The sequence below is a fragment of the Branchiostoma lanceolatum genome, chromosome 3 (assembly GCF_035083965.1).
Source record: "Branchiostoma lanceolatum isolate klBraLanc5 chromosome 3, klBraLanc5.hap2, whole genome shotgun sequence".
Taxonomy (NCBI): domain Eukaryota; kingdom Metazoa; phylum Chordata; class Leptocardii; order Amphioxiformes; family Branchiostomatidae; genus Branchiostoma; species Branchiostoma lanceolatum.
The window spans coordinates 9405478-9423426 of record NC_089724.1 but is presented as its reverse complement, the minus strand read 5'-3'; the positions used below and the strand labels follow the sequence as shown (position 1 = coordinate 9423426).

General features: G+C 41.2%; 4 protein-coding genes across 4 annotated transcripts; all 4 read left to right on the top strand.

Annotated features, from left to right (window-relative positions):
* Positions 1-3018: 3018 nt before the first annotated feature.
* Positions 3019-4560, top strand: LOC136429302 (glycine receptor subunit alpha-1-like). The gene is made up of 5 exons (XM_066419159.1): positions 3019-3200; positions 3388-3452; positions 3697-3902; positions 4116-4198; positions 4373-4560. The coding sequence occupies exons 1-5, from the start codon at positions 3113-3115 to the stop codon at positions 4558-4560; spliced, it is 630 nt and encodes a 209-aa protein (XP_066275256.1). The 5' UTR covers positions 3019-3112.
* Positions 4561-4895: 335 nt separating this feature from the next.
* Positions 4896-8491, top strand: LOC136430091 (glycine receptor subunit alpha-2-like). Its single transcript, XM_066420380.1, has 4 exons — positions 4896-5053; positions 5849-6072; positions 6409-6522; positions 6909-8491. The coding sequence occupies exons 1-4, from the start codon at positions 4948-4950 to the stop codon at positions 7407-7409; spliced, it is 945 nt and encodes a 314-aa protein (XP_066276477.1). The 5' UTR covers positions 4896-4947; the 3' UTR covers positions 7410-8491.
* A 3434-nt stretch (positions 8492-11925) lies between these two features.
* Positions 11926-14674, top strand: LOC136429261 (uncharacterized). Its single transcript, XM_066419123.1, has 6 exons — positions 11926-12093; positions 12512-12528; positions 12923-13037; positions 13258-13322; positions 13539-14013; positions 14536-14674. The coding sequence occupies exons 3-5, from the start codon at positions 12950-12952 to the stop codon at positions 13779-13781; spliced, it is 396 nt and encodes a 131-aa protein (XP_066275220.1). The 5' UTR covers positions 11926-12093; positions 12512-12528; positions 12923-12949; the 3' UTR covers positions 13782-14013; positions 14536-14674.
* A 350-nt stretch (positions 14675-15024) lies between these two features.
* LOC136430090 (glycine receptor subunit alpha-2-like) lies at positions 15025-17869 on the top strand. Its single transcript, XM_066420379.1, has 4 exons — positions 15025-15314; positions 15769-15992; positions 16366-16479; positions 16751-17869. The coding sequence occupies exons 1-4, from the start codon at positions 15197-15199 to the stop codon at positions 17225-17227; spliced, it is 933 nt and encodes a 310-aa protein (XP_066276476.1). The 5' UTR covers positions 15025-15196; the 3' UTR covers positions 17228-17869.
* Positions 17870-17949: the final 80 nt, after the last annotated feature.

Genomic DNA, 17949 nt, shown 5'->3' with positions numbered 1-17949 from the left:
TTCCTGCTACGGAGGACTCCCAATGGACAACGGCACTTGTCTCGGTATGCATGAAAAGCGAAGATAAAACACGATCTTGGTGCAACTATGAACTAACTAAAGCGTCCTTCTTTTCAGACCTTCCTCTTACAGAATGCACAGACACTCGAACGTAGCGTCTTTAATTGTACTTGTATTGATTAAAGGATGCACAAAAAGAACTACTGACATAAACTGACATATTTTTGTATTCTAAAACCTGAAAGTCATAAATTTGGAAGAGAAATTACATGTGCCATCCTTTGTATCTTATCTACTTTTGCTTGAACCTATGACAAAAACAACTATTTTTCATGTTGTCTCCTTACATCTCATCAAGCCTGCCTTGACAGAGACACAGACGGCACCTATGAATATCAGTGGGATCTGCACCCTGTCACCTTTCCCTACATAGTCATGGCACAAACGGGCGGTCCCGTTCATCTGGCCTTGTCTACTGAAGCCGGCAATACTGAACAGGCATATGAGATTGTCATCCGGGGTGGAAATGATGGGAGTGTCATCCGCCGCAGCGTGCAGGGTCCAGATCTGAGTTCTGCTGACACAAGCGGTAAACGTGATTACACAGTTTGATGAGGAAATATACGACACACAGCCGGCAAAACTGGGGGAAACAAGATCATAGCACGTCCAGGTCAAAAGATATAAAAAACAGAAGTTCTGCCGCAGTACCAAGGTCACATACCAGGGGCCCCAAGATGCACTTGACCTTCGTCTTCCCATCACCTACTTACATACTAAACGTTATCATAATCCATCCAGAGGTTCTTGAGTTACACCAACTACAAAAATCCGGAAACACACACACACACACACACACACACACACACACACACACACACACACACACACACACACACACACACACATAGACACACATAGACACACACACACACACACACACACACACACACACACACACACACACACACACACACACACACACACATGCTTGTAAAGGTAACGCCTTAAAATTCATCGGACACTCCCATACCATTGCAATCGTTTTCCATCCCTCTCTCCCAGGAATCCTGGATGCAGCCTCCTACCGCGCGTTCTGGGTCTACTGTTCGCCAGCACGCTCGTACCCAGCGCCGCGAAGAAGCCATAGGTTTAGATCGTGGGCTCAACCAATACACAAAATAAAACTATATGGAATCCACGGCTGTCATTTTGTTTTGTTTTGTGTTTGTCTCAATTACCTTAGCAAATCGTAAGTTGTGTGACTCTTGTGTGCGTCTCTATACAACGTGTGACTGTACACTAGTTAGCTAGTATTTTCTACAGTTACCGAGGCGAAAACAAGACGAAAGTTTACTATTTCGGGGGTAAAATGTTGCCACAATGGTGATACGTTATATCAAAGGGAACTTTAAAATGTACCTAATTTGGTGGCGCTGCGAGGGTGTTAGATTACCCTTCTAGATTGCCGAGAGGGGAGTTATGTCACGGAAGGGAGTTTGCTACGGTAGCGAGTTTGGCCTTCTCCGCACATACATTCACGTCCCCAGGATACTACCGTCCTCCCAGCATGCTTCGCGCACCAAAAATACGCTCTCTGTCCCAGGGCTGTCTTTGCGAACAAACCGCTATAGTAGCCCTCATGCGGCCAAAAAGTGAATTGCATAAAAGACTCGCACTCGCATATTCAGTGGAACAAGTCAATTTATTACGACGCTGTGAAGGAGCGTGGTTCGCCAGATGGAACCATCGCAGTCCGGCTGCAGGGGGAGACCCTGCCCTTCCTGGAATGGACGGACCCCGATCCTCTGCCGGTCAGCTACATCGGATATACCATGGATCAGAACCCTGGTCTGTGGAGGCTTTGCGACAGTATGTTGATGTTGATGTTTTGTTTTTTTTGTTTTTTTTCAAAGAAAAATCGCAATAAGGTTTCATGTAGCTATAACATGTGGATTTGAAAACTAAGTGCATGTTTTATCTAGTAAGCTACATTACCTTACTCTGAGAATTATGGCATATTTTTATTGCATTCATTTACACGTATTGCAACATAAGTTAATAATATGTAGATAGATATACAAGGAAAATGAAATTAATGCCGGCATTTGATGAAATATTTAACTATTTCAATAGCAAACATGTGTAAAGAAATTTTGACATGTTGGGTTTTATCTACGTATAATGTTTCAATGAGAAACAGCAACGGTGTATAATTTTATGTATTATGTTACTACAAAGTTAATGGTCACTGGAGCGAATGGGGCAGTTGGAGCGCCTGTGACGCGAAGTGTGGGTACGGAAGCATGAAGCGGACCCGGACATGTGACAACCCGCCGCCGGTAGAATATCTGGGCGGGACCTGCATAGGGCTGCCCGGGATGTCCATACTTTGCTACATATCAGGCATATGTCCAGGTACGATGCTATTTTTCCTTCATACAGAAACAATGTATGTGTGTATGACATGTAGTCTTTAGACCTGAGTTTGTGCGTTGAGGGGGAGGTGGGCAATGTGGACATAGGGGTGGATTGTCTGGCAAATTGAGGCGTCATTGAAGAATGTAAAGGAAACGATTTATACAATATACATCTAGCCATGTACTCTTGTTTCTGTTGCTACACAGAGAGTGACTCTGCAATACCGGTAAGTATGAATGTTCTTTAATCGAAATACTGCACTTACTTCGTTCGTTTACTTGTAATACTCTGCTAAGTTATTGATAGTTACGAGTCTCGTAACTATCAATAACTTAGCCAATTTCATTTTCGTATGACGTAAACCCCGTTCAGAAAAGACCCACACAAATACTACAGTCTTCATGCATCACATGTTGTCTGATTCTGTATAGTGAAAAGCCAAATGACATCAACAACGGAGACAGCCCGGACCTACGTATAATTCAATTTACAGAGATTGGGGGTCTTTTACAATCATGACTATGACTTGCAAGCCATTGCATTATCAACGTGAATCATTATTGTTGAGTTTTCCCTTCAACTAAATTCTACTAGTATATGCATGCGGCGTGTCTTCCCAACACCTTGTTTTCACTGTCTCTTAACTATTATAACATAGGGTTTGTTCGATCCCGGTGAGAGCAGCAACAACATGACCTGGCCTATCTGGAAGAACAACTGGGAAAATGGAAAGTTTCTGCCGTTCGACTATGACTCTTCTGTAGCACCTACTGAGACGGGTTTGTATTTTTTCAATTCTCACTATGTGGCTTACTGTTACATAAACATTCGACTGCATGCTTCTTTGTTGGATAACTCTTGAACATATTCTACTCCACTATTTTATATATTTCTATGGCTGTCGATATCATTTCTTCGTCAAAATATTTGTACGCAACTTTTTTTTTGTCTTGATTTTCATTCCAGGTGAAGTGGATGTCGCATCGACTGTCTACGTTCTCAACATAAGCCCACATTCGGAAGAACATGCTGTAAACTTTGTTTCCCTTACCCTACGTTGGCATCGATTTCGCATCATAGAAATAACAATCAGCTTCAAGCTAGCGTGATAAGCCTTTGAAATTGAATCACTCGGAAGTCACCATCAATATCATTGCATATATTTGGCCGTTTTTACATATTTGCAAAGAGCATTCACTTAAGGTGTTGCATTGAAACAGAATGCCACACATTATGCAACTACATATTTGATTTCACATACTTTTATCGTTTCAGAACATTTACATTAGAGTCCAGTACGTTCTCTGCTGGTATGACCCCCGTCTCTTCGGCCTGGCACCAGGGTGGGTTCCTGTCCCGCCGTCCTTGCTCTGGTCCCCGCCGCTCGCGTTCGGACGGACGGTCCGCCGGGCCATCACCGAAGAAGACGATGACAACAAGATGTGGATGAACCGCGAGGGGCTGGTTATTCTTCAGATAACGTGGGTTCTTTTTCATAAACTCAACTCTGTATGCATATTTCTGGTTGATCCTAAGTCTATTGCTATTATTTAGTAATTCAAGAAATTAACGGAGAAAAAAGCGGTATATCAACTGAATTTAATGGTTCATAGTGTTGGATTTATCTGCTCTGTCAACAAACATAAATGAAAAATCATAATCTTTTGATATTATTGTTTTTTTTCTTATACCAGTCGTCTTCTTCAAGTGACCTGTGTGGCCAAATTGGCGAGGTATCCGCTCGACACTCAGGTCTGCTCCGTGGCTCTGCTCGGATGTAAGTGTATAAAAATTGAATATAAATCATAATGAGTTTCAAGATGAACTTTTAATGTAAATCAAATCATATAGTATGGTTAGTGATATATCACATGACGCAACGTTAACACGGAAGCGTTGCTTCTGTGAAATTGTGTTTAATCTAGTTGGTTTGATTCGTTTTCTTTGCAAGACAACGGCATACGTTACCGGCTGCAGCCGTCTACATTACCCAAACGGGCCCCCATCAAGAGTGACGCTACAGGGGTGGTGTCACAGTTCACGTTCATCGGAGTGGAGGAGCGGGCGGTGTTCAAATCATTCATCACCAACGGCACAGGCAGATTTTTCCCGTTACTAGACTGGTTTCTTTTGATTTGATTGGCTTTTTTTTACCTAATACAGTACATGTAACTGCTTTTATATTTTTTCTGCACCATATGTGGTCATCTTGGCATTCTTGCGTTAGCCTCTTGGACAATTGGTCGCAAACTGCACTCCCTGGCTAGCTAACGTCTCTGGCATATTTTCTGTCTATTTGGCCAATTTCTACCATTTTTCAACGACATGTGGAGCCTGGTAGAGACTAATCATGTACGTTTGCTAAGGCGATATGGTTTCTCTTTATATGTATGTTCTATGGTAGCAATTTGTCTCTATGGTAGTGTTGCACTGTAGAAATTCTGATAATGATTATTTTTCCTTCGACTAGGTACAGCCTCATGCGTATACCTCAAGCAGGACTGTGATTACCGTTTGGAAGAGTGCATGACGTCACTTTCAGACGAGTGCAGAGGGACCAGCTGTAGCCACTGCTACCTCATCATCGGGGACTGTCAACATCAATTGGAAAACTGTCAGCACTACACCAACGGTAACGATTTGAATTCACTGCTCTGAATGTCCCTACCACCCTTTAGGGAGGCAAGGACATTGCACTTCACATATCAACACAATACTGAAATTATAGAACGACTTTTTAAGTCAGCAATTTTCTAGATATGATTTTGCGGCGACGTCCTTCTTTTCAACGCATACCATGTGGTGCATGTAAATGATAGGTGGCTTTATTCAACAATATGCGTCAAAGTTCTTCAGTTAAAGACTCCTAACCTCTCCAAGTTTTGCTGTTCATTGCACATATTAATTGCCCCCCTCAATCATTTTCTATATGACACTGCCGATATCTATCTACCTATTGCTGAAACTAATAAAAGTGCCACTTTGGCCATAGCAAGTAATTGTTATGGATGGCATCAGTACGCGAATTGATTTACCTGATTAAAAACAAGAATTTTTTTTACCCTTTGGTAATGGTCAACATATGGAACATGGCACAACATGCCGTCTGTCAGTTCAATCGCAAACAAAAACACGTCCTAGATGCAGTAAAAAGGCAATATGGCACATGTATACGTGTTACTGTTTAATTGAATACAGGAATAACAGAGTTGTTCGTTTCAGGTATTCTGACATGCTTTATGGTATCTTTTTTTTGCCCACCTTGGTTTTTTGTCGCCCGCGCGCACTAAATTTGGAGTCTCTAGAGGATGTCATCCATAAAATGTACTTGCTGTGGCCTTAGCATGAAAGTTTATCTGAGTTGGTAAAATACACCATGAGAAATAAGCTGTTCTCAAACTCAAAAAAGTGCCACTTGTTACCACAGACACCAGCGCTTTCACATCCCTGGAAGTTCATGTTCGACTCCGAAGAGTCCTGTGGCGGCACATCCTCACTGCCTACCTCCCGTCCACTGTGGTTGTTTTGGCATCTTATCTACAAACATGGCTGTCGCCCACACAAGCCACCATTTCTCCTAGAATAGTTCTCGGTGTCATGTCAGTACTGACGATGATAAAACAAATGGGGAAGACTATGCGCATGCCTTGGGTAAGTATCATCAAACTTTTATCCTATTAAGCAGTTCCTATAAAAATACACCCGGTAATAACGACAGACATTTTGAGGATAGCAATTTTTCCTTAATGTGGGCAAATGTAACGTAACTTCTTACTTTTCTGAACAGATCTGTGAAGCTACTAGTTACTTAGATCTTTTTAGCGCCTGTCCTTAAGACATCGGCCATAGCCCTCAACACACGCAAGAAAGACATAGCGAAAGTCTAATTTTAGACAAAAAAGTATGGCTGTAAATGTTGCATTTTATGATGCACCACCAGATTTTGTATAAGAAATAACAATAGAATTCTTTATTTTTCTTCCATAGGTTGATGAACCAAGAGCCGTCGACATCTGGATGATGGGATGTTTGTCCTTTGTCATCGTGGTACTTCTGGAGACGGCTGTAACTCATTATCTGTCTTTGTACATTCAAGAGAAGGTATTTGAAGACTCTACAAACGTTATCTGTTACAACCCCAAAGCCTGAATTCATGATTCTATTATAACAGTGATTTTTTGTGCAGATAGAATGCCATCAAAACTGCTTAACTCTGCCTTTTATACTCTCATCTTGTCTAAACTTCATCTTGAGGGTCGGGAAACGTGACTTATAGCATCAGCTTCCGCTAGCCCTTCCTGTCCTCAGCCCTTGCGTACACACACAGCGGTCTGCTGATACTCCGCCTAAAGGTGTTCGTCAATACGTCGCCATAGATTCTCGAATGTCGTATCATTTTCGTGTCAATAGGCTACCAGTGTGCAATGAACTACAGATCTATGAAGTTGCAGCTAATGAAATGTGTGCATGAACTCACACTCCTTTAGGAGAAGAAAGAAATCCGGGAAGAGAAGCGGGAGAAAGAGCGAAATCCTCCTGTCCATATACCCCGACCAGGACTGAGAGATCCATCGGGGAACCACAAGCCGACCGAACACCAGCAAAACCGGGCCACGCTCTTCGACCAACCGATGTCCATCCCTCGAGCACGTCTCTGTAACCCCTCGTGGCTAAGGTGGCATCAACTTGCTGATAAGGATTGGGTGATTGTCATCAAAGAGGATGGCACTAATCTGAAGCAGCAAGACGACAATGTTGGGAAGCCGGGTGACCATGACGACAGTCCAATCGTCTCGTACACTCCTCCCACGATGATGTCCAACACCATGTACACAAACGTCCCGGCTTTTGACGCCAGAGCCGTAGGACCGAGTGCAGCCGAACGGGCCGACAGCATGGCGGGAAAAACAGATCGATTTGCCAGGGCCATACTACCCGCCCTTTTTTTAATATTCAATATAGGCTATTGGAGCTTTTATCAGTATTAGCTGTCAGAATATGCAAGTTAAATGACTTAATTCTGATTATCAGAATCATTCTTTTCAAGTTTGCCACATGTATAATTGTGATATCTAGTACCAAACTTATGTATAAGTTAGCAATATTCTTTGACATCTAAATGAATAGTCAGAACAGTCGTTGTGAACTACATTATATGTATAGTTAGAATAACTGTATATACATATGGAGTTTTATCTTCTTTACCCGTTACAAAATTGTTATCTTCTGTACCTTTTGCAATTTGATTCAGTATTTTGCACTCATAAGTATTTTATCGTTCATGGAAAGGGAATTACATTCATTTGTGAGAAAGAAGAAAACAAGAGGTCGAATGTATACAAGTGTAAAGTCACGTGTTGTTGAGCATAGCTATGGACATTGTTGAGGCTGATTAATGTAAAATTAAAAGATTTCAGGTAGTTAATCTCATATCTTGCTGCATTCTTTGAAGGGATTTTTAGGTAGCTGTTGATGCCGTTAAAATGAATACGAACTATCTATGGAGAGATAGATACTATCTAGCAGACGCAATATCTAAACATATAGATACAGACATTATATCTAATGGAGAAAGATGGAATCAGATGCACTATCTGTGGAGAAATAGAAACATAAAAAACGCACTATAAATAGAGAGATGGAAAGATTCAGACACGCTATCTATAGAGACGTACTTCAGATAGATAGATACAGAGACACCACACCCGCGAGACCTTGCAATTAGAACTAATGATACTCGACACTTGCATGTATGCGTGCCCTTTGACCCACCCAGCGATGGAACTGTAATTTCGAATTAAGTTAGCCATGTGTTATCTACAATGATCAGTTCATGCCATGTCTTCTTTGATTGTTGTCTGCTTATGATAGTGTGCATTTGGGCGGAGCCTAAATTGTTTAATTATATGCACGGCACGAACTCTGACCCGTACCCATAGTCACGTGATTCCGTCAGTCTAGTGCCTTTGCAACGGCGGAACGTTCCGTGCTCTCTAGAGAAAAAAAATTTGACCACCCACCCACCACGTGGCTAAAAAATCTTGTTCCTCATTAAACTGTTCCTACCAAGCCCACTGATTCCTCTCCAGTTTTTGAGTGAGAGTGCAGATAATTAGACACATAGCAACCTATCGAATGAGAAATAGGTAGATACAGACGCATTATCTATGGAGAGATACTTTAGATAGATACTATTAGATAGACACAGACAGACTACTTGACACCCGTAGAACTATACCAATATTCGAAAATGGCAACCGTGTCCTTTGACCTACGCAGCGATGGAACTGTCATTCCAAATTAACTTAGTCATGTCTTGTCCACAGCCATTTTGTACGATTGGTGAGTACCACATCTTCGTCGGTCCAACGCCTCTCATGAATATTTGATTAGTTGCGAACACAGGTCTAAGTAACAAACAAAAGCTTCGCGAGCCATTGTGGAAGGCGGTGTAACGGCTTAGAGATGACAAGAGAGTTTGGTGCTGTTCCGTTACTACTACTCATACTTTATTTTCAACATGTCTACGCAGGTATGTACTGTGCACTTCAAACATACTTCTTCAAATTTAGAGAAGGCTCCAGTCCCTTTATGTCACATTGCAGTTGGGAGAAAATACTTACTCCCCCAGTAGAGGTTGATTGGAAAGATTGTGACCTTCTCCTCATGTGCCTCATCCCAATCAACCTCTGCTTGGCCTTGGAGTACCGGTTGTGAAAGGCGTGTGACATGGCCGTTGCAGAAGATATGCGTGGCCTAAAACTGTTCAGACTGTTCCCAACCTACCGTCAACCTCCGGTAAAAGTCTTGAATATGTGACAGGTTGTGAAAGGGTAATTCACAATATATGCGTGGCCTAGAACGTTAACTGTTCAGACTGCTCCCAACCCACCACCAACCTTGGTTGGGTACTGCTAGGGGGAAAGCCCTGATATGTGACAGCGGCTAAATAGGCTAGGATGCGTGAATTATCATTAGCCAATTGGTGGAGTATATTGCTTTTTATTATTATAGAAATGTGTGGAATATCATTATTATAGCTCGTTTATACATTGAGTAGAACTTACAGATGCATTTCCAAATGTAAAACAATATACTGGCTCGACCACCCATTTCAAGGATGTCTTCCTATCATTTTCTGTCACAAAATAATGTTGCAGAATATCAAGCCGTTTACTTTTCATATCAAATGATTGAAATATCTTACAAGCTAAGTACAGGTCATGGTGATAAAGCAGAAGTAGAATAACATGTTATAACGTGATATCTTACTACATCTAAAGACTAATTGGTGCTACTATGTTCAAGTGAAACTACTTCTCGCTTCTTAAGACAGTTGTAGATGTATGAACATATATGGGCCTTATAATACATGGTTTGTCTAGTTCCAAAAGGAATACGAATTTCTCTGCGCTATTGGAATATCAAAAACTAGAAAACTTATATTGCATAGAATGAAATACGATATTTCTCTTATTGTTGTGCAATGTACAGTCAACAATCTTATCTAAATTACAATCTTATCTAAATTACAATCTTATCTACATTACAATCTTGCCTAAACTACAATTGGCAATTGTTAAATGTAACCTGTCTATGCCTGTTCACAATGTCATGCAGTTTTAGCTGCCATGCTCCTTCGTCCTAGCTATACATCTTGTATCATGTATTAAGTTTTTGATTAATGATTTATGGTCAACAGATGTCAGTATCATTGTGTGCAGTCGCTAACAATGTAACTGATATTAGTTTAAATAAAATAAGATGGACCAAAACAAAGTGACGGCGGACTCAAGTTAAACGCAACTTATATTCTCACCGCCACTTATACATTGTAGAAAATAGGATACTTGACAAGACACTAAAACTTGTAATTAGTAAATGAACAAATACATAGTTTGACAGTGAGTCCGAAATCCCCTCCGAGAGGAAAACAAACAAACAAAAAGGACACAAATACCTTAAAAAGTTTTGTTGTTGTGATGTAGTCTTGTGTGGCTAACATAATTTTACAGTTGGTACCAGAAGAGAGCAAACATTTCTTGTTTCTAACCACAAGGTTGCCAGGTGGTGAATGGAGTGTCCTACCGTGGACCGGTTGCTGTGACGGTCGCAAACAGGACGTGTCAGCGCTGGGATAGTCAGACACCACACCAACACCGGTACACGTCTACTGCCTATCCCTCGTCTGGACTGGAGGGGAACCACTGCCGAAATCCACCCGGAGATCCCGGAGTTTGGTGCTACACCACGGATCCTGGCCGGAGATGGGAGTTTTGTGACGTGCCAGTTTGTGGTATGATTTGATTACGTGAGCCATTGTGAGTGTGGAAGATGGTGTGGATGCTATTTGAACACTGCGTGAACTTCCAGAAAGACTTGTTTTGATAATTCCATCACAGATGCTACATTCACATCAGATGGACAAAAGATTACACATGTGCCCTCATTTTAAACTTATGTGTTACTATGCTTTGAATAATGATCGCTGTACAGCTACCAATGTATAGATGTCTTTGAATTGATTGTCCGTATTATGTATCTCTTTATCTGTTTTTAACATGGAGAACATCTGTTAGGATATGGCTTCTCTTCCTATTTGCATGATAATTCTGTAAATCTTTTGATCTTTACATATAGCATGTACCAGCAAGACAACAGACGGCGCAGACGGCGTTACCTTGTACCGATGGGATTTGACACCCTTCACTTCACCGTTTCTCGTCCTGGTGCAAGCTACAAACGACGTCCACATAGCGCTGTCCAGCAGCAATGAGGCCCTGGATCCGATGTACGAGCTTGTCATCGGTGGTTGGGGGAACGGCAGGAGTGCCATACGTCGCGCACCACAAGGCACAAACATTATTAGTCGTCCCACCGTAGGTGGGTAATATTTAAAGGCCCTAAGATTTTGATTGAGACAATCATTGAACCCTGATTTGTTTTGAAAGTTTCACGTTGACCATTTTGCAATTCAATGTCAATTTCACATACAAAAATTTACAAATTGTCCACCTTTCTTTCTACCCTTACAAAGACATCCTGTCTCCAACTGAATATCGAGCTTTTTGGATCAGCTGGTCTCCTGATGATGGAAGAATTGCAATCCAGCGCTTCAGTGATGACCTGCCTCTTCTAGAGTGGAATGACCCTGCGCCGTTGCCAGTCAGCTACATCGGTTATTCGACCGGGTACGGAAGCTCCGGACTTTGGCAATTTTGCGAAGGTATGTGAAGATTCTCTCTCTCTCTCTCTCTCTCTCTCTCTCTCTCTCTCTCTCTCTCTCTCTCTCTCTCTCTCTCTCTCTCTCTCTCTCTCTCTCTCTCTCTCTCTCCCTCTCCTCTCTCTCTCTCTCTCTCTCTCTCTCTCTCTCTCTCTCTCTCTCTCTCTCTCTCTCTCTCTCTCTCTCTCTCTGTGATATTACAGAATAGCTAAAATGCCAAGTTGGCAGTGTACATGTAAACCTTTTAAAAGTTTGACTTCCTTATATTTCAGCCAGTGGACAATGGGGTGGGTGGACAAGTTGGACCGCCTGTTCCCTACCCTGTGGCATCGGCCTACAAACACGCCGGCGTGTGTGCGACAGGCCTGTCCCAATACCTCCCCTGGGTAAGGCATGTGAGGGACCGACACAGGAATCCAATCCGTGTTATATCACCGCATTCTGCTTAGGTATGTGAACCTTTGTCGAACTGATGTGCATGAGCAACGTCAACCGTTGATTATCAAAATATCATATATTGTATCGAAGTATCATACACTATACAGATGTGGAATAAACACATTCCTTTTAATATAAAAAAAATACATACTGAAGTATGGTATGGAAGCGTGATTCAAATGACTTGAAGCTAGATCAACCATTTTTTCCTCAAAGATTCATTGTAGTTTTTTCTTCTTTTTGTGGTCAAAAAACTGTGTCTAATATAGTCCGATCAATGTCGTGCATTGCTATATATGTATCAAATAAGAATACTGCCAGTAACGTAGGTATCGTTAATCTTATTGACTTATCGTCTACTTACATTAGGTTACTTAAGATTCTGAAAAAAATGTTCATGATGATAATTCTTTTTTCCTTTAAATGCAGACGACGACGGATCTCAGGTGAATAACTTTCACCCTAGTGATATTCAGATTCAGATATGGTTGTATTCTTTGCAAGTCTATTCTTAGTATTCTTCAAGAAGTAAATTGAAGTCATGGTAAATGACATTGCTTAATTAATCATGGAGAAACATACATGATCTCTGCAATTTGCAGATGTTATCGTCATGCTGTTACATGGATCTAAACTCATTCACTCTGAAAGCCTTCCCGTGATATAAAGTGCCACACTATTTTTTATGCGCCTACCTACCTAGTCCCCTGGACCTCCAGGTCGTTCGGGGTGTGTGTGTGGGGGGGAGGCAATGTACTGAAATAGAAAAAAATGAAACTCTATATTTTGCTGTATCTAAAGACAAATCTAATGCATTTCTTTTTATGACGATCTTGAAAGGGTTTCTTTGATCCCGGAGATACAAACATGAGCTGGCCTGACTTCCAGGACAACTGGAAAAGCGGCAAGTTTCTACCTCCCGACTATGACTCCACTGACGCACCGACGATGACAGGTCTGCACTATGGTTTATTTTTATGTTTTATCATGGTATGTTTTGGAATGTCGGCCATGTATTGGTATGTTGTTATGGTATCAGGCAAAGTTTACTTTCAAAGATTGCTGCGTAGATATATCTGCTATAATCAGTTGCTGCTAACCGCTTGTACAGTTTCCACATAGAGCAGTTCCTATAGCTATATAACACAGTCTCTCAACATTTAATTCACGTTTAGGAGGAACGGACGTTGTCACCGCTGTCTACATCCTTCACATCGGCACTATGTCAGAAAAGCACGCGGTAAGAATTTGCTTGATTGAGCAGGCCGGGGCCTCTTTGGTCTTTTGCTAATGTTCAAACTATAGTCCAGATCATCTTTACCTTATTTGTATCACTTAACTGTATATGACATGTTACAAACAGTAAGTTGTGTGAAAGGCATTGTAGTGGACCAGCATACCGAAGTTATAACAAGATGACGTTTCATTGATTAAAATCAAAATAACTTTATTTCAGAACATTTCCGTCAAGCTCCAGTACACTTTAACCTGGGCCGATAACCGACTTTACGACATCGCGCCGTCGTGGGTTCCCGTGTCGCCATCCCTGGTCTGGTCCCCGCCGCTCGCCTTCGGGCAGTCCGTCCGCCGGGTCACCGCGGAGGAAGAGGGGGACACCACGATGTGGCTTGACCCACGTGGAGTCGTCATCTACAAGATGACGTATGCGTTAGATATGATCACTTTAAAGACCACATGACACCAAAATACAACATTTGTTTCAATCCAACAGAGAAGATATTATACATTGCCTGTATGTGACGTTGATGATGCGATGTTGAATAACAGAAATATGGTCGATGTTGATTGAATGGTACCATTTATTGTTATTTCCATATTCACAAACAGACGTTTGCTAACTCTCAGCTGTGTGCCCAAGCTGGAGAGATACCCACTAGATACACAAGTCTGCAAGGTGGTGCTACATGCATGTGAGTTTGACATCGCTGCTTTGTTTACATTAGGTTCAACAAAGGCTATCTAGATGCCTCTGTAATTTAGTTACATTATATGATATGATACGTGTTTGATGTTTGCAAGCATATAAATATCCAATGTAAATTTTGGGTGAGTAATTGAAATACTTTGAGTACAAACCGTATTACTTCAAAAATGTAGGTAAAGGTAATCCAGTAGCCATTATGAGGCGTTAGTGGCGGTGGATTCTTATCAACTGTGTCCAGGGCACGGTATTGGAAGGCGGAGCCCATCCCTCTCCTTCCACCGCTTTTAGTTTTACCTCCCCAATCGAAGTCAGGTACATTGTTTTCCACATGGGTCGGGAGTGAGGGGTCATGTCTTTCCCAAGGGCACAACATCGGTGGCAGGTCAAAGGATTCGAACCCAGGACCTCTGAGTTTTGTGTCAATCACCAACACGATACCACGTATCACTGGTCCGTGAATGATTAGTCAATTTTGTTTGACACCAAACACAAACATTTCTATTGCCAGACAACGGTTTGCGGCTCCGCCCGCGGCCTTCTCAGCACATCCAGAATGCACCAATCAAAGTCGACGCCAGAGGGGTCGTATCACAGTTTATATTGGTAGGGACTGAGCAGAAGGCAGGCTTCAAATCTTTCCAGGAGAACGTCACAGGTTAGTTTACTCGAATATATGACATCTATATAAAATGAAACATGATTTTGTGGAAATGACCTGATGAATATGATACAAATATTTAGCTTATCCACTATTTTGTTATGGATAGTGGATAAGTGCACCTATGAATGTAACATTATATAATTTTATGTCTTCATACATCCAGCACGAAAATGACATTCATTCTATTCAGGAGTGAGGTGTTATATGCTGAATAGCAGTTTTCGTTTGCTAATAGTCATGTCAATAACCCGTACCTTGGCAACAAAGAGAAATACAGGTGTCATCAATGTCATGTCAATATAGCTTTCACAACAAATCAAGGTATTTGTTGTGAAAAGTTATCAGTTTGCTAATGGCTTTCTCCGTGACTAATCATTTGTCAAAGTGTATGTGTGTGTATTTGTTTTGTTTAATTATCATGATGATAATTTCCAGGTGTCATGCCATCTGATTTCTCCGTCTGTATTCTCCAGATTGCGGGTTTTTCCAGCAGACCTGTGACTACCGTATGGAACCATGTATGACGTCACTTTCAGACACATGCAATGGAACCGTTTGTGCTAATTGCGACCCTATCATCGGTGACTGTCAGCATAAACTTCCGTCCTGTGCTCATTTCATCAGCGGTATTATTTTACCATACTTGATCAATAAAGAAAGAAGATCAATTAGGCAATTGAGTAGCTACGTAACTTTAATGTTCGTGTTATGTTGGATATCTAAAATGAATCATCACTTTGTATAATAAATGTAAACATATATAGTGTACCTAAGTCTTGTTTTTCCCTTTTGAATGCGTTTATGTGTGCTTTGTAATTAACCGCTTGTATTGTATGTCGTATATTGTTCAGTCATCAGGGCCCGTTTGTAATAGCTCTCCGCTACTTGGGTAGCACTGGCTGTATGTCTTTATACAGACAAAAAACACAAATGAAATGTCTGACAGCTACGGGTTGTTGAGGTCGTAACATGCAACAAGCTTCCTTCAATAGGTTTAAGATATGGTCGCTGGGCCCTGCAATGCAGATGTATAGTGCCGGTCGTAGCTGACAGTCTGTTTTTGTTTCGTTTTTATCACAGACACGAGTGCGTACACGTTTTTGGAGGTGAACATCCAACTGAGAAGAGTCCTCTGGCGATACATCCTCACGACTTACTTCCCTTCGATTGTTATCGTACTGGCCGCGTTCTTACAAACTTGGCTGCCCCTGACACTGTCAACAGTCTCCGCTAGGGTTGTCCTGGGTACAACTGCAGTCCTGTCTATGATCGTGCAAGCGGGGGAAGCTACACAGATGCCGTGGGTAGGTTGAACTTTTTTTCAGGCCTGTTCCTTTGCTGACTATTCTGACCTAGCCTTGTTAACTTTGGTCCGCTCCCAACGGGGTACCGACCAAAGCTAACAAGGCTGTACTTCAGGCTAATGCTGAACGGCACCTCTGCCCAAAGATTTTAACTTGTGACAACCCCCTAGATTCAATTTATCTCATCAGTTTTCAATCAGAACAGGAAACCTTGGTCGATTTCAATGACAAGAGGTATAACGCAATAAGGAATCAAATGCGTGAAGTCTTGACTTAAATCTAAGAGTAAGAGTAACCATTATATAAACACGTTTTGTTTGCTTTAATGCATAACTTGTATATGCAATCTTCATTCTAATTAATAATGTCACAGGTCAAAAGACCGAAAGCCATGGATATCTGGATGTTGGGGTGCCTATCCCTTGTAATTGCAGCACTCCTAGAGACGGCTGTAGCTCACTACATCTCAACTTACATACAGAAAAAGGTATGTACATAGATCGCCAAAATCCAAATATACTTAATATTTGACATTTCGTTGTAGCAAAAAAGAGATTCACGCAAAGAAAAGGAGAGGGAGCATGTAGGCATGTAGAATAGAAATGCATCAGTATGATCTTGATATGTAACAAACCTGTCGTTTATATCAAACGTTTGATTTTTATATCTAACAGCAAATAGAAGTTTTCATCAAAAATAAAAATAACTCTTTTTAAACATTGCGTAAGGATTAATCAGATGTTGATACATTTCCTCAGGAACAGAAAAAGGTCCAGAGGAAGGAACAAAAAAGGAGAAGAAATCAACCCATCCTGATACCTCGGTCCCAGGAAAACCTGTGCGACAGCCCGAGGTTCCAATGCCCCCAATATGCTACTAACGATCAACCTGTAGTCATCCCTCGACCACATCGGCGCACCTCAGGTCCTTGCAAACGGCATGAACCACCAACTAAAGAATGGGCCGTTGTTCTTAGAAAAGATAAGGTCAAATCGCCTCAAAAGAGAGGCATTCTTCAGAATGAAATTCGAAGTACAATTTTGCAAGATACCCATCAAAGTTGTGACGACAGTGCAGTTGTAACCTATGTTCCACATGCAACGGTAGGGACCACTAAGAGTGCAGCGAAAAGGGCAAAGATTGTAGCGTTGAAAATAGACAAAGCAACAAGGGCACTTCTGTTCTGTGCATTGCTGTTGTTCAATGTTGTTTATTGGTATGTATTTCATTATTAGTGGACACTTAATTAAACAAGTCAAAGTGCGATACGTTTTTTTTACTTGTATACATTATAATTCATTCTTATGGTATTCCATTTCACTTCAATATCAAAACTGCACATAACAAGCTAATAACAGACTAAATCAACAATGACATATAATTTAACAAGGCAAAACTCCAGACCGGATTACAAGCGTGTTAGGACTTTTCGAATTTGTACTTAAGATGTTGCTGTTGGATGTGTACTATATTCACTAAACATTTGATAAGAGTATTATGTATTGTTATACGTCTTAAAATTGTTACACCGTGTTACATGTTGAGCAATGCTCAGTAACAAATGTATGCCTCTTTGTGTGACTAGTGTGTTTTGAAAACCGGAAAGCACTTGCTATGTATATCGATGAGGAGACGTAATTGCAGATATACATATAAAGTACCATCGTTTTTGTCAAGCTTGTTCTTCACTTTACAAACCTGTTGTTTATTCTTAGATTCTGTTACAACATTTCTATTGCAATATACATATAAACGTACAATGCACATGCATTGGTACCACACTAAAGCATACTGACATGATAGATACACAATATAGATAACATAAACATGCAAAAGGAAAAATGCATCGCCTTATGGTGTTATAGATATGTACACCATTACCGGTCTCACTAAATACCGAAAACAACCGAAAACAACCGAAAACAACCGAAAACAACCGAAAACAACCGAAAACAAC